At 41.2% G+C, this 14769-nt stretch overlaps 1 protein-coding gene across 1 annotated transcript in view; it reads right to left on the bottom strand.

The window, feature by feature from the left end:
* The window catches only part of DHH (desert hedgehog signaling molecule), a 305904-nt gene that overhangs the window by 40464 nt on the left and 250671 nt on the right, over positions 1 to 14769 (bottom strand). Inside the window, exon 2 of the mRNA XM_044083779.1 lies at positions 2615 to 2876. Within this exon, the coding sequence (XP_043939714.1) occupies positions 2615 to 2876 (262 nt within the window). The remainder of the gene's footprint in view (positions 1 to 2614; positions 2877 to 14769) is intronic.

Below are 14769 nucleotides of genomic sequence, written 5' to 3'. Positions count from 1 at the left end.
ACAAAATTCGCCCCTTTCACCCCACTCTAGCTATGCTTCTGCCTCTGTCCAACAAAGCAACAATACTTATAGCTTTCTTATGTGTTTCCCAACTCGTACAGACCCGGTCATCACCTACTGTCGGTAGATAGATGAAAAGTATGAAGTAATATACGCAGGAGACAAAGCCCAGGAAGCTATGTTACTGCAAGGGAAATAACAGCAATAGCCAAAGCAGAAATGGACATGGTTTGTATTAGGTGGCCTGAAAGCAAGTAAGCAACTTAATAAGGATCAATGACTCAATAATATAGAGGAAAAAGCATAACCAGTAGAAAACACTTTGTTATGCATCTGTAGAGACAATCTGTAAGATGCCAGCTACAATACCATTTGCAGCTTTGCAGACCCTATCTCCAAATAATACAAAAAGGACTGAGACAGTACAGAGGAGGGCAGTATATAGGGTTCACATCAGTAACTAACATGAACAGAGACTATAGGAACTTGATATATAACTCTTGAAGACAAAAGAGGGAGGGGGTACAACAGAGCCTTTAAACTTATTTAAAAAAAAAACGATGCGACTATCATTGCTTGTAAGAAATGTGAAAGAAAGTATATGCAAAATAAAGACAACGGGTAGAGAGCTCAGAAATAACACTCTGAAAAACTTTAACATCAAGAGGGTTAGGCTGCAGTGAATAATCTTCTTGATGAGGTCAAGGGTTTAAAAACAATGAAGGAATTTAAAAATTAATGGGGGAGAGACTGGGAATATCAAGAAGGGAAGAACTAAACTGTAGGATAACATGCAGTTTATCCAGCAGGTAACATTTGAGTAATTTCATCTGTATCTGTCACCTTAGCATATGATTCATTTTCAGTGTTACTCAGACAGTAATGTGCCAGAATGTCTTTGTTTCATGAAACATTATTAATTAATTAATTTATTTATTTTTTTACCTATTTATTCTTTTATTGCCTGGGTTAGCCCCACCAGACTTGTGATCTCTTTTCAGGGGAGACTTGAGATGGAATTTATACTAATAGGGGAAATTTGACCAGGGCATTGTGGACCTTCCCCTCCTCTCTTTGATAGATCCTATGGGATCTTTTACATCCACTTGAGCAAGCAGCAGCTCAAGTATATGAGACATTAGTTTAACATCTCATGTGAAGGAAGGCACACCCAGGAGTGCATCACCTTCCTTATGCTGCACCGCAGTATCAGTAATCCATCTATATGGAGTGGGAACAGAACCCACATCCTTATGCACCAAAAGGCAAGTTTAGCGCCAAGGCCACTACTACAGTGCACTTTACTGTTGCAGATTATGCCATGGTACATTGAAATGTGCTAAGCTGTTACAGCTGCATGTCATATTACGAAGAATCGTGGCTTTGCTAGAAAGCTTCATGATTGTGGTGGGCTGTATTGTAGTAGACATGCTGAACACTGGTGAGCCTTACATTGTCTCTGACAGACTATACAATAACAAACTTTATTTTGATAGAATGCACAGTGACAGTCTCTGTTATGATGACTTCTCTTAAAACAGGTAGCCAAAGCATGGTGTCATTTTTTGGTTGTTGTGTCTTTTCGGCTTTTCCCGGTTAGTGGTCGCCACAACGGAACTCCAGTCTGCTAATGAATGGTAGTTGATTTTTACATGCCGAGTTACCAGCCCTGATGCACAACCTTACATGAAGGTATGCCCATTCACACATGTCTCCACGCAGAAGACACTCTAGCTGAGAATCGAACCGGACAGCATCCTACTGTGAGGTGACAATGCTACCGCAGCACCGGTACAGTATTTCAAGATCTGTTTCCGTTTCCTGACTCTACCCACCCACCAAAACTTATCCCCTATGAAGTTCTGATAGTGTATGCCCTTATTTCACAAAAGATAACAGATGGTGCAGACAGCACCAAGAGGCAAATGCTGTGACTGAGGCCAAAGATGTGGAGAACCCTTCGTCTTTCCTCTAGTGTCTGCATCGAGTTTCACGAAGTCACTTAACCAGGCATTGATTCCGGGTCGCCCCTGAAAAGGGACTGTTTGTCCAGTGGGCCTCCCTGGTTAGCAGATGGATATTATTATTATTATTAATCTGAAGCAGAGCTGTTTCTGAGCTTTTCTTCTTATTCACAAAAATGCAAATTTGCATTTGCAGTGTCCTGTCTACTCAGTAATCTAAAACTTAAATGCTAAGTATGTTAAAGCTATTACTAAAAGAGTGCTTTTTTGCAGGTCATATACTTCCTCACTATATCTATCTATAGGGCAAAACAACGTGAACTGAAGATGTAATCTATAACAAAAAAAAATCTCTGTTTATTAAAGCTGTTAGGAAAGTGTGACGTAGAACTCCACTTAGTAGCAGTCTGAACTGAAATCACTTACATGGACAATAAATTATCATTATATGACCACTCTGGGGCCTGTTCTACATGAGGACAGAAAAAGTGGACAGTTGCAAGCATGCCTCGCTCCTAGCCACAGAGTGCTACAATGGAAGTTATTTGTTTCAGAAATTTGCACACTGGATTCTTTCAATGCATTTAAACTATTCTGTTTGACATATTTAAATCCAGTCTGTATGACAGTGTACTTGTTCTCTTAATTACCTGATTTAACAGAACAGTGGATGTGTGCTTTAGACTCATAATATACCCAGTCGAACCCTGCTTCCACGGCTAACCTGGCCAGCATGCCATATTTGTTGCGGTCACGGTCTGATGTGGTCACATCCACAGCCCTTCCCTCGTAGTGCAGAGAATCTGCTGAGTGGTGTCCATCTTCATCCCAGCTTTCTGTCACTCGCAGCTTTACCCCTGGCCACTGGTTCATGACGGCAATTGCAAGAGAGTTCAACTTGTCCTTACAGCGCTGGATTGAAAAGGAAAACAAAGGGAATGTGATGAAATCTATTGCTTCTTGTAAGTACAGATGCCAGGCATGCCAAGGCCACATGCCTTCTGTGTGTTGCTAACAATCACCCCAGTCTGGTAGCACTCAGCAAACAGAGAATGACTGATTCAATTAAAGGGCCAGCACTTCAGCAGAGAACACAAACAGTCAATTCACTTACAGTGGGGCCCTGTTATAGGAACAAATAAAATGCTGAGCACAAATATCCTTATTAGAGGTTTTCTTTGAAAACAGTGGGAATGAACATTTTGGAGTATTTCCAGATTTTATTTTTGTGGCAAAACTGTCTTGGAAATAGCAGGGTAGAGCTCAAATCTCATTAAGTTTCCTCAAAATATAGACTAGATGTATTGTCATTGCTTTCACTATGGGCATTTTGAGAAAGAATAGCATTGTGTCCCTTAAATATCATTCAATCATTTTGTTTTACCTGGTCTGAAGTAATAATTCTCTAATGTGACATCAGAATCATAATGAAAAGTTCTAGTGTTACAACACAAATGAATAACTTCCAAGCAAGCCAAGGTTATGGGAAAAGGTCTTAAGAGTAATGCAAATGTCTTTATTTATGCAAAACCTGACACTAAAATTTGGTTTAAATGCTGTAATGCAAAGTTTTGATGATTCCTAGCTCTGAACTGTTTCCTAGTAACCCAGATTTTTTTTCTAGGTGTTCTTCAGTAATGTATTTCATTTGTATCAGTATTCGTCTTTGTCTACCTCATCACTTATAGTAACTCAGGGTCGTCGAATATTATGCAGTGGTCTAGGATCTGGCCTAAACATGTGTCAATTTTTATGGCATCAGGTAAGCATTTGAGCATGTTTTCTATTGGAAACTGCTGATCCCCCACCGCTTTTTTTCATACAGCTGGTTGAGAATCAGACTAGTATAGTCTGTTACACCGTTTCACCTTATCATTTAGGCCCAACATGATTACGATGGTTCAGTCCAAAATGAAGGACCAGTATTTTCTCTCCAGTCATCTCCATAATTATATGTGCTTATGTGTGTTCCTCCAGTTATGGCCTTCTCAACTGGATGATAAAATGAACAACCCAACACATACTGAAAAAAAACAGAAGTGTCACAGGGTTGATGAAGTAATGCAGCCGATGAACAAGTGGATGTAATTTTCTAGCCTTTTGAGATTCCTTCTATTTTCCATGACAATGCAGCTGTACACTACACAGGTCAGTGTGTGATGACTGCCAGAAATGCCAGCAGTAAGCTTGCCAGAAAATCATCACAGTGTAGTCTAACAGTAAATCCCCCACCCAAGAAGGGAAGCTCCTAAAGGCTCCTCTGATCCTATTCCTATCGGCCACTGGTCCTTACATTCATAATGTACACATCTTCATAAAAGCGTTTTAAAGGTCAACCCATTATTACAGTGTAATACATGCTGCATTGTTTATAATGTAATGCAGGTGTTTTCAATTCTATTAGCTTTAATACTTCTTATACTTTACTAAATAATGCAAATAATGCAGAAATGAATGTACTGAGTCTTTGAAAATGTATCCGTTCCCTGATAAGCACATTAAAAGCTACCTGTAACATCAAAGTCAAGATCAGAAACGTTTTCATGCTGCAAACACATCTTACTGAATTATACTTTATGAAATGAATGCTGACAAAAATGTATAAATTAGCTTAATGCTTATGAAGATAATTTAGCTGACTGCTAACCTTTTAGGTGAAAAATGTTAGAAGAAATATTTTGACAAAATAGAAAACATGCATAGAATGTGTTTCCTTAATGAAAATACCAGACTGCAGGGATACATATAACACCAGAGGTAAGAATCCATTTAATTACTTTTTCAGCTGCCTAGCTATGGCTGGAAGGTACTTAATGAAATTTGTTCTTGGTCTGAATGACTAACATAAAAATATCTCCAAAAACTCATAACGGCTGATGCATAAAAGTACAGCATGATAAGTAAAAGCACTCTTTGAACTTCTTGGTTGATTTTTAAGAGGACCTTACTTCTGAACAGAACTGTAGCTTGTTCAACTAGTGCCGAGTGCTGTATCCTGATCTGGCACATGCTAATTGTGAGTTAAAGAGCAGAAAAAAGGTCTGTTTCCCAATTTGTGCTCCACATATTTAAAAAAAAAAAAAACATTTTGGATTCTTTTTCCAAGACTGGTTTACCTCAAGTGCTGGTCCTGTCTGGCTTTATTTGCTCCTCATATAAGACTCAGAAACAAGCCTGGTTTGTTCTCCTTGATCTGTGCTCCTTAACTCTCTCTAAGTTGAAGAGCCAAAAAATGTCCTCATATTTGATTTAGCCAGCCAACTGTGTCAAGTAGATTGAATTAAATACAACTAAGCTTGTGCCCTGACAGAAATACAGAAAATGCATTACTGGTATTCATTTCTGAATGCTGACACTACCCTAGACAACACTGAGCACCATAGCGCTTTGGCAAATGCAGTATCAGCACTCAGAAATTTAATGCTGGTACTGAGGATTTCACTCCTGATGGTTCCCCCTTCACCACATCTCTACATCTGATCTGAATACAATATAAAAAAATACCTCAATCTTTTCTTCAAAGGCTGCATTGCTGCAAAACAAGATTCATTTCTGAATCTCTTTTATTGATCTCTTTGCAGTGTGGCTGGGCATCAAATAATTTGGATGTCAAGGATTGCATATTCTGTGTTCAGACTGCAACAATTACAAACAAAATTCTATTATTTCTAGAAAAATTAGCTGACTTAACAACCTCTTCCTAAGTACCAGTATAAAAAAATGACATTCTTTGGTAGGTAGCTCTTCCAAGTCTACTTCAAGTACCTGAGTCCCAGGTGCTTGAAGACCACTGTCTTGAAGCCAGGGACTTGGGAGTCTTGTAGTCTGCATGAGCAGCCTCTCAAACTCAGATTCGCCTATATGTTCAGGTAAGGTGTGGGAGCCATGCTGAGACAGTAGAGCTGTATATCTCAGCCAACCACAGAATCCAAATTTGAACATGGTAAATGTGGCAGCTGTGGAGACAAAGTGGGAGAGTGTGGGAGTGCAGGTTAGGGTTTCAGGCAGCAATCGGAATTTGGTTTAGGAAGTGGTGGGGAGTTTTTAGGGCTAGAGTATGGCACGGGAGTTTAGGGTTAAGGATGGATTGTGAACTTTAGGTTTAGGAAGTGGAGTTTTAAAGTTAGGTACCAGGAGGCAGGTTTGAGATTAGGGAGTGGGAGGTGGAGGGGAGTTTTAGGTTTAAGGAGTGATCAGGAACTTTAGATTTAGGGAGGAGGGAGCTGGGAATGCAGTTTTAGGTTTACAGGGTGAATAGGGACTTCACGGTTAGGGAATGGGATGGGGAGTGCTAAGGTTAGGGTTTGGGACTGTTTGGTAGTTTTAGGGCTAGAGTTAAGGTTCTGGTAGGGCTATGTATCCAGTCAGCTTTGGTGGTAGGATGGACAGATAATTAAGTAGGACTGGAGTTTGGACACTTGCCATTTAGTGAAAATGGCAGTAAGAAAGTATGTCTTGAGCTATTAGCATGGAATCACTTGTAGTAGGCCTGGCTCTTACATTACATTAAATAACACCTTTCTGGAACTTTCTTCTTGTGGCCAACCCACTGGCATAAAGGAAAGCAGTCCATCTAGACTTCTAACAACCCTGACTTGGCTAGGTTAGTGGCACATAGACAAGAGTATTGGTTACAAGAAGGGACTGAGCACCTGAAAGCCTGTACTATTTTCCCCTCCTCTCTTGGGAGTGAGAGTGTCAAACAACACACTACAGTGTCTGCCTCCTGTTGAAGACTTAATACCCCTGGGTCATCCTGAGCAAAGCTTTATCCTCTGTTTTATCTGGTTAACAAGTAGATAAAAATTGTATTTAAAATCTGTCCATTTTGGGGCCTCCCCCAATTTTTTTTTGGTTTTATTCAGTATGCTTGAGTAAAGAAATTGAAAATTATTCTGGTCTGTTCCTTGTAAAATTTGTGGCTTTCTGGCAAATTGCTCTGGGACAGTCACTAAATCCAGGCATGTGAGTTTCAGACTTTCCTTCAGAAAAATGCTTGCTGCTGTAACTTTGTAATTGTACAAGAGAAAGAGAGATTTAAAATATGTTCCTGATTGCTAGGTATTTATCTCTGACTCTAAAACTATAACTAGGGAACAGGGCCTCAGTGCACTCTCCAAGGCCAACAATGCCATATCAATGGGCCTTAATAATATCTCCGGATACCTCCTAAATAGCATGAAACATAACCTATTAAGACCACTAGAATCACTATTTAACCAAAGTCTCCACACAGGCTCTGTGCCAAGTGAATGGTTGACTACAACTGTCATCCCTCTGCACAAAGGTGGGTCATCTATGGATCCCAGTAACTACAAACCCATAAGTCTTGTTAGTCTCATATGCAAAGCTATGAAAAGAATTGTCATAGGAATGATAAATAATGACACAGGAAACCTTTAGACCCTGGACCCAACTCAGTTTGGTTTCATCAAGGGGAAGGGCAAGTGATACCCAGTCAACCTGGCAGATGTCTTTGAGAAAGTCACCAAAGAAATGGACAAGGACAAAATGGTACATTACTGCAGAAAAGTAAAGTGGTGTAGGTAAACTGGTCTCCCAATAAAACAGCAACATAAAATGAAAAAAATAGGAGATACCAGACCACGGCTGATAAAATCATCAAACAATTTAATCCAAGTAAAAAGGTGATCGCTTTCACCTGATGAAGCAGCTTTGGCTGCGAAAGTGCTCACCTTTTTACTTGGATTAAATTGTTTGATGATTTTATTTTACAAAATGGTACATACTACCTACCTTGGCCAGGCCAAGACATCCAACTCATTACAGCACATTGTAGCACAAACTTATGAAATTAGATAAAAAAACATGTGTCAATCCTCCCCCGATAGCCACCTGGCTCACAGACAGGACCCAAGATGATAAGCCGGGGTAGTCAACTTCCACAAAGAGATTGGTTACTAACAGGATGGCTGTGGCTTACAGATAGGACACAGATGATCAAAATAGGTAAAGATACCAATACAAAAAGACCAGCCACCACTGGAGTCTTACAGGGTTTGATGTTGGACCCTCTCCTGTTTGGCATCCACTTATCTGAATTAAAAGTCAACACCAAAGAGCTCCAGCTGACTAGGTTTACAGATACTGTGGGCTGGGAGCACCTGCTTAATCCCCAAATGACTTAGCTTTCTGCAGGAAGATTTGTCTCAAACAAATGACTAGACCTGTGTCTGGCATACAAGGCATCATTCGACCCAATACTGATGAGACTACTGCACATGAGCAAGTCAAATGGCATCAGAAATACTTTGTCCAGGGATCTAAACCTCTTCTGCTACATCAACAGAACAGCTTGGAGGGACATGTGTATCTCATAGAGGATGCCACTGCTCTGGAACAGACTCCCCAGCCATATAAAACAAAGCTTATCCCTGTCCATATTCAAAAGCAACTTGGATCTATGAACGAGAAATAGAAATGTTACCCCAGGACTGCCCCTTGTCCTACTAATGCAGCTCCTAAATGCTTTATCCCATCCATAAGTCCTCTCAAATTATGCATGGTATGATCCCACTTATTCCCACTAGAGGTAATATATTATTATTGACCATGGACAGGTAAGGGCAATCTAACATCATGTGGGATTGTTTAATTCAAACACCAAAAGAGAACTTTGATGCACTTAAAATGGTCACAAGGGCAGCTAGCCTAGTACTTAACAATGAGCCTATGAACCTATGAGTCTCTCCAGGCTCTGTGCTGGGTTAACTCCTTTTTGGTATCTACTTCTCTAAAGTCAAGACCAACATCAAGACAAACATCAAGGGCCACTAGCTGACCAAGTTTGCTGACTGCAAACTAGGCTCAGTCATATAATCTTCTGAAGACACAAATACTCTCCAAGAAGACTTCACACAGGAAATTAAGTGTTGCCAGAGCCATGGTCTAACCTGCAATGCCAAGAAATGCATAACAGTATCCTTTGGGAAATCAGTTACCCCTGGAAACCACCACAGTAATAATGCAACCCTAAGAGTAGACCAAGTAGTCAGGGATTTGGGAATGCATATAGGCAGTAACCTGATCTTTGACAATCATGTGTCTATGGTAGTAAGGAATTCTTTCTATGCTGCATAACTTACAAGTAATGGTATAGTATCTAGGTCCAAGAATGTCACTGTCCCACTGTACTCAGCCCTTTTCAGAATAATTATTGAGTACAAATCCCCCTTTGGTATGTACCTGACTAGACACATGCAACAAATGGAACTTCCACAGAGGTTCTGCACAAAAAGAATATAGAGCATTAACATGTCCTGCGTGAACTGCTTCTCAAAGCTCTATCCTTGTGCTTTGTCTCAGAAAGACTGTTGAGATGTGATCTCTGCTTGGCCTGCAAGGCATCCTTTGATCCCACTTTGCATGACCTGCTGCATATCTACAAAGCATACAGCACCAGAATTACCCAATCTAGTGACTTAAATCTCAGGTGCAACATAAATAGGATATATTGGGGGTACAGACATGTGACACAGAGACTACTCTTTCTCAGAAAGAAGCACCCATGTGAAATTGGGGGCTGGCATAATGGTTAAGGTGTTTACCTTACAGACACAAGGTACAGGATTTGAGTCTCACCTTTAAGGGAAATTGGCTAGGCTTAAAATGGCTCACAAAGGCACCTAGCCTAGTAGTCACATCACACAACTGGAAGTGTGATGACTTCCTTGTGGCATTATACAGTCATTCAAAGGGGAAGTTTATTGAGTTGCTACACTCCAACTACAGTACAAGGAATCCTATCTGTCTCCAACTCCATCTCTGTGCATGGTAACCAAATTCAGATAAGAAGACTTTTTTTCCTGGCTAGAGGACTCCACCTGATGATGTGTTCTGTCACCACACAAAACAGAGGAATAAAAGGACCAGCAGGAGAAAGGCAGAACCTTAGAGAGTAGGAAGTTAGCATTAAGACAACTACCCCACCCCCCGTGCTAAAACATTCTGCATCCATTGAGAGCAGTCTAATATGCCCATCAAGCAAATTCCCTGTATCAATGCCTAGATTTTGCTCTGGAACCATAACTCTGTTTTTGACTACAGCAAGAAAACTACCTGGTTTATCTGTGCAATGCAAACTGGCAACACTCATAAGAGTAGAACACTGCTGTCCTCTTTTCCCCAGATGCTGTCCTCTAATTATCTGTTTTCCAGTCCATAGTTTTTTGTGTGGTCCCTTGTCTGCCTGTTATCAGTTTCTTCCCTTTAGTACCTACAGATTGTTTAGTATAGAACCAACAGATTCCCCAAGACCTGTCATCCAGACAATGCTAAAATAACTTTTTACAGACTCTGATGTCACTTGGAGAACAGCAGACCAGCTGTTTACAGACTCTGATGTCACTCGGAACACTAACTTGCTACAGAATCTGATGTCACTTGTAGAATACCAGACTGTTTACAGACTCTGATGTCACTTGGAACACTAACTTGTTACAGACTCTGATGTCACTTGGAGAACACCAGACTTATTACAGACTCTGATGTCACTTGAAGCACACTGAACTAACTCTTTACATGGTCAGAGATGGCTCTTCTATAGGTTCACAGGTTCATAGGTTGGTACTATCAGCCCTAGGGCCTATACAAGCCTAGCCATAACAATTCCCTGGCTATTTCTTCCCACACTATTTATTTCCCTGGACCCCTGTCTAGCAGGATGACTGACATGATCCCTGGGGTGAATTTCCTTTCCCCCATCCAATCGTCAAGGTTCCTTTTGAAGAGGGCCAAAGAGGCACTCTGTTTGACATGTATGGGCAATCTATTCCAGAGTCAGGGGAGTCTCTGGGTCAGGAACCTATCCCTTCAGCATGTTTTGTTTATTGTGATGACAAGGATTAGATCCCTGGAGCGTGTGGCTGTGAGGGATTAGGATTTCTTTAAGTGTAGCATGTCCAACAGCTCTGGGTTTGACATGGTCTTGTATGTTAAGCAGAGATTCCCCTCTGAGTAGACAATATGCGACAGAGTATAGCTGGAGTTTTTTAAGGTGGTCAGTGTAGGGCATCTGCTTTAGGCCTGTGATTCTTTTAGTGAGGTACTTCTGCGGCCTTTCCAGTTGTTGCAGATGTCTTGAGAGGTACATACCAAACGGGGCATTGTATTCTATAAGGGTCTAATGAGGGATGAGTACAGTAGGACAATGACCTCCTTTTTTCTGGATGAAAATCCCTTAGTGATGAGGTGTGCCACATAGAAGGATTTCCTGACTGTTGTGGCGATGTGGTTATCGAAGGTGAGACCACTGTCCACCTGTGTCCCTAAGTCTCTTAACATTAACACACTTTCGGTGTTTAGTGTACTGCCACCTATATGGTAATTCACGGATACATGTTTTTCCCAAAGGGGATAACTATACATTTCTTGGCATTGAGCTGGAGCCCATGGATCTGGCACCAGGCATCTGTTTCTGTAAGGCCCTTTTGTAGAGTATCCACATCATTTGGGGATTCAATAATGGCTCCCAGTTTGCAGTCATCTGTGAACTTTGTTAGCCAGAGTCCCTTAGTGTTGGACTGTACTTCAGAGAAGTAGATGCCAAACAAGAGTGGTCCCAGGACTTGTCACTTGTCTGGAGCTGGATTTGGAGTTGGCTACTTTTACAGTGTGGGTTCTATCAGTAAGCCAGTTAGCAACCCATTGGGTGACGTAGGGATTAATGCCCAGCTTAGTAAGTTTATCTATGATTCCAGAGTGGGAGATGGTGTCAAAGGCCTTGGCAAGGTCTAGATAGGCTGTGTTGACCACCTTACCTTTGTCCATGGCTCTGGAGACTGATTCGAAGAAGTCAATCAGGTTCAGGAGACAAGATCGGCCCTTCACGAACCCAAACTGGGAGGGTCCAGTGTTTGAAGGTTGCCAATGTCTTTGTTTATAAGTTCCATGATAATACGCTCCATAGCCTTGCAAATAAGGATTGTTAGACTGATGGGACGGTAGTTTCCGGGATCCAAGGTGGATCCCCCCTTGTGGAGTGGGATAACTGTAGCTCTGCACCACTCAGTGGGCATGAAACCTGAGGTTAGGCTATGATTAAACATGACACTTAGGTGAGGTGCCAGTTCATATTGTAGTTCCTGTAGTACACAGCCTGGGATGTCATCTGGTCCCATGGATGTTGTATTCTTAGCTTTGGAGAGTGCATTTTTTACCTGCGTGGCCGTTATTACCGGAATTTGGCAATCTTCCAGTATTGAGATGGGCCATTTTGGGGGTGAGAGGGGGGGTGAAGTTGGCACTGAATCGATCTGCCAGGATATTGGCAATATCCTTGGGATCAGTATATTTAATGCCATTCTGTTTTAGCTCAGAGCAGATCTTGGCATAGTTATAGAATGCCTTGTGGTTGTCTTTGGAATCTTTGGCAATTTTATTTTCGTAACTAGCTTTGGGGGATTTTATGAGGGATCTCAGTTTTTTACTGAGGCTGGTAAGGGAGTTTTTTGCATCCTGGGATTTTTCTCTTTTCTGCAACAGTTTCTTCCTTTTGTTGTAAAGTTTGTTTATGGCAGGGGACCACCAGATTGGCTTCCTTTTTTTGGATGAGAGCATCTTGGTTCTATTTGGGATGGCACAATTCATGCATGAGTGGATGTGCTCGTACAGTGCCTTAGTGTAGGATTCAGCAGTTGAACTTTCAGTTCCCGTCTGCATGGGTATCATGAGGTTTGTCACTTCTGACTTGAGTAGCATGAAGCTGGCTTTGGAGAAGTTGTTTATGGAGGTTTCCTTACTGGGGGGTGGGGGTAGATTGTAGTACACTATTGTACATCACCTGTAGTCATGTTTGCAACTTCCTTTATCAGCCTTCTCTTTCCTGCATCTATCAATTTCCTCTTCTCTACATAAATGACAAGGATCCTTTGATCTGATTTGAAGAGCTTCAGCTGCAAAAACATGTACAAGACACCACTTGTGCTATGACCACTGTGTATACAAAAGTTTATCATGCTGCTAACACCATCTCTTTAGCCCCATAATGCATTGCCAGTGTAAAATGCTCTAGTTTCAATGCACTTAATGGCCCCAGACTGTTTACTGTGCTCTCTGATGTAAAGAAAATAATCTCTCAGCTAGTATTTTGCATCTTAAGCTACTTTCAAACTGTTTTTCAGTGGCTTACCTTTCATTATTGGTAAGCAGCACTTTTTCTTTGTTTCATTTTTCTTATATCTTTCAGTTCATAAGAACCTTAGGCCTCAACGCTTGAGATATCATTGAACAAGTGTCCCTGTGACCAACAAATAGGTTTGCAAACAGCCACCTTAAATGCTTTGTTTAGAACCCTTCCATGATACAAAAAGGTGCCAGAAAAAGGCTCTTGAAAATTATTTAATATCTGAGAATCTTCAGAACCTTAAGACAAAGTCTCTTTTCTTTTAGTATCAGTTTTACATATGGAGCATAATCATTCCAAAAGTAAATCTTTCTATGACAGGCAGGATTTATGTGTATTCCCACCTTGTCTTATCTGCATCAAGTACATGCCCATCTACACTCAGGAGGCTGACTATGACAGACTGGTGGCTGCTACATACCTGGAGGCATTAGTGTAAGTAGAGCATGAGTCCCTGCTATTTCCAGCTCAACACCAGTTATTCCAGGATATCCTAATCAGGCATAAGTCCCACAAATGTCTGCTCCCAGGCAAAATTCCAGGAAATTCTGTTGACTTCTGACACAGCTCCTCTGGTGCTGAAGCCACTGACATCAATTGTACTTTTCACTTTTTTTCATGTATACTATGTTGACCAAGTTAGTTCCACTAGATTAGTGGCCTCTTTTCAGGAGAGACCTGTGGTGGTATTTATACTACTAGAAGAAATTTGAGTAAGGTATTGGAGAACTTCCTCTACTCTTTGAGATAGGTGCCATGGGATATTTTACATCCACCTGAGTTACCAGTGACTCAAGCAGCTGGGACCTTGGTTTAATGTCTAATCTGAAGGATAGCACACTCAAGACTACAGCAACCTCTTAATGCTGTACTGCAATGTCAGCAATTTCAAAATTAATCCAATGACCTGGAGTGGTAATAGAACCTGCAGCCTTCTGATCTTCTAGCACCAAAGGTGAGTGTGCTACCTGTTGTGTCCCTGACATCTGATTACTGGACATTGTTCCCCCGGCATCAGTGGGACAGTTGCCACCTTCTAAGATGTCTACCCTACTGATGCCAGTGTTATACACCCTTCCCTATTCCAAGCCGCTTTTGTAAGACATTTCTATCTTACCACTCTTTTACATGGGTACACACCTAATTTAGCTGGTGTCTGCAGCCCAATCAACCCTGCTTAATCAGGCCACTGTTCCTCCTGGCAGATGTCTGACTTTTCTGCTCCTATCTAGCCCCATAAAATATCATTTAATGTTTTCCTTTTAACCTAAGTGCTGAAGCATGCCTCCTGTACCTATGGGTCAATCAGGTCCTGTAACAAAGATCCTTCTTTTGTTAAACTCTGCTGTGGTTAAAAGAGCAAAGAAAATCCTGTCTAAGACCAAACACATTGAAACAAGTGTGTTTACTTGGAAGAAAAAGAAATGGATTCGACCGAATTCACAAATGCTTGGATGAAGAAGAGGGAGCTGCCTCTCCCTATCTTCCTGCAGATGATCCCAGGTTGGGGAAAATATTAACGCTAGTGTTGGAGTAGGTGAGGCTTGCCAATTGATGACACTCCTATGGCCTTAAAGTTGACTTTAAAGAACAATCATTTTGAGTGCCATCTACAGTGGATACTTTTCAAAATAAAGTTCCAGCAAATGGGGGAATACCCTG

Source organism: Protopterus annectens, chromosome 9.part0 (genome assembly GCF_019279795.1).
Source record: "Protopterus annectens isolate FY-2018-M chromosome 9.part0, PAN1.0, whole genome shotgun sequence".
Classification (NCBI taxonomy): Eukaryota; Metazoa; Chordata; order Ceratodontiformes; family Protopteridae; genus Protopterus; species Protopterus annectens.
Note: the sequence above shows the minus strand (reverse complement) of the source record. Positions and strands in the feature narration are given on the sequence as shown.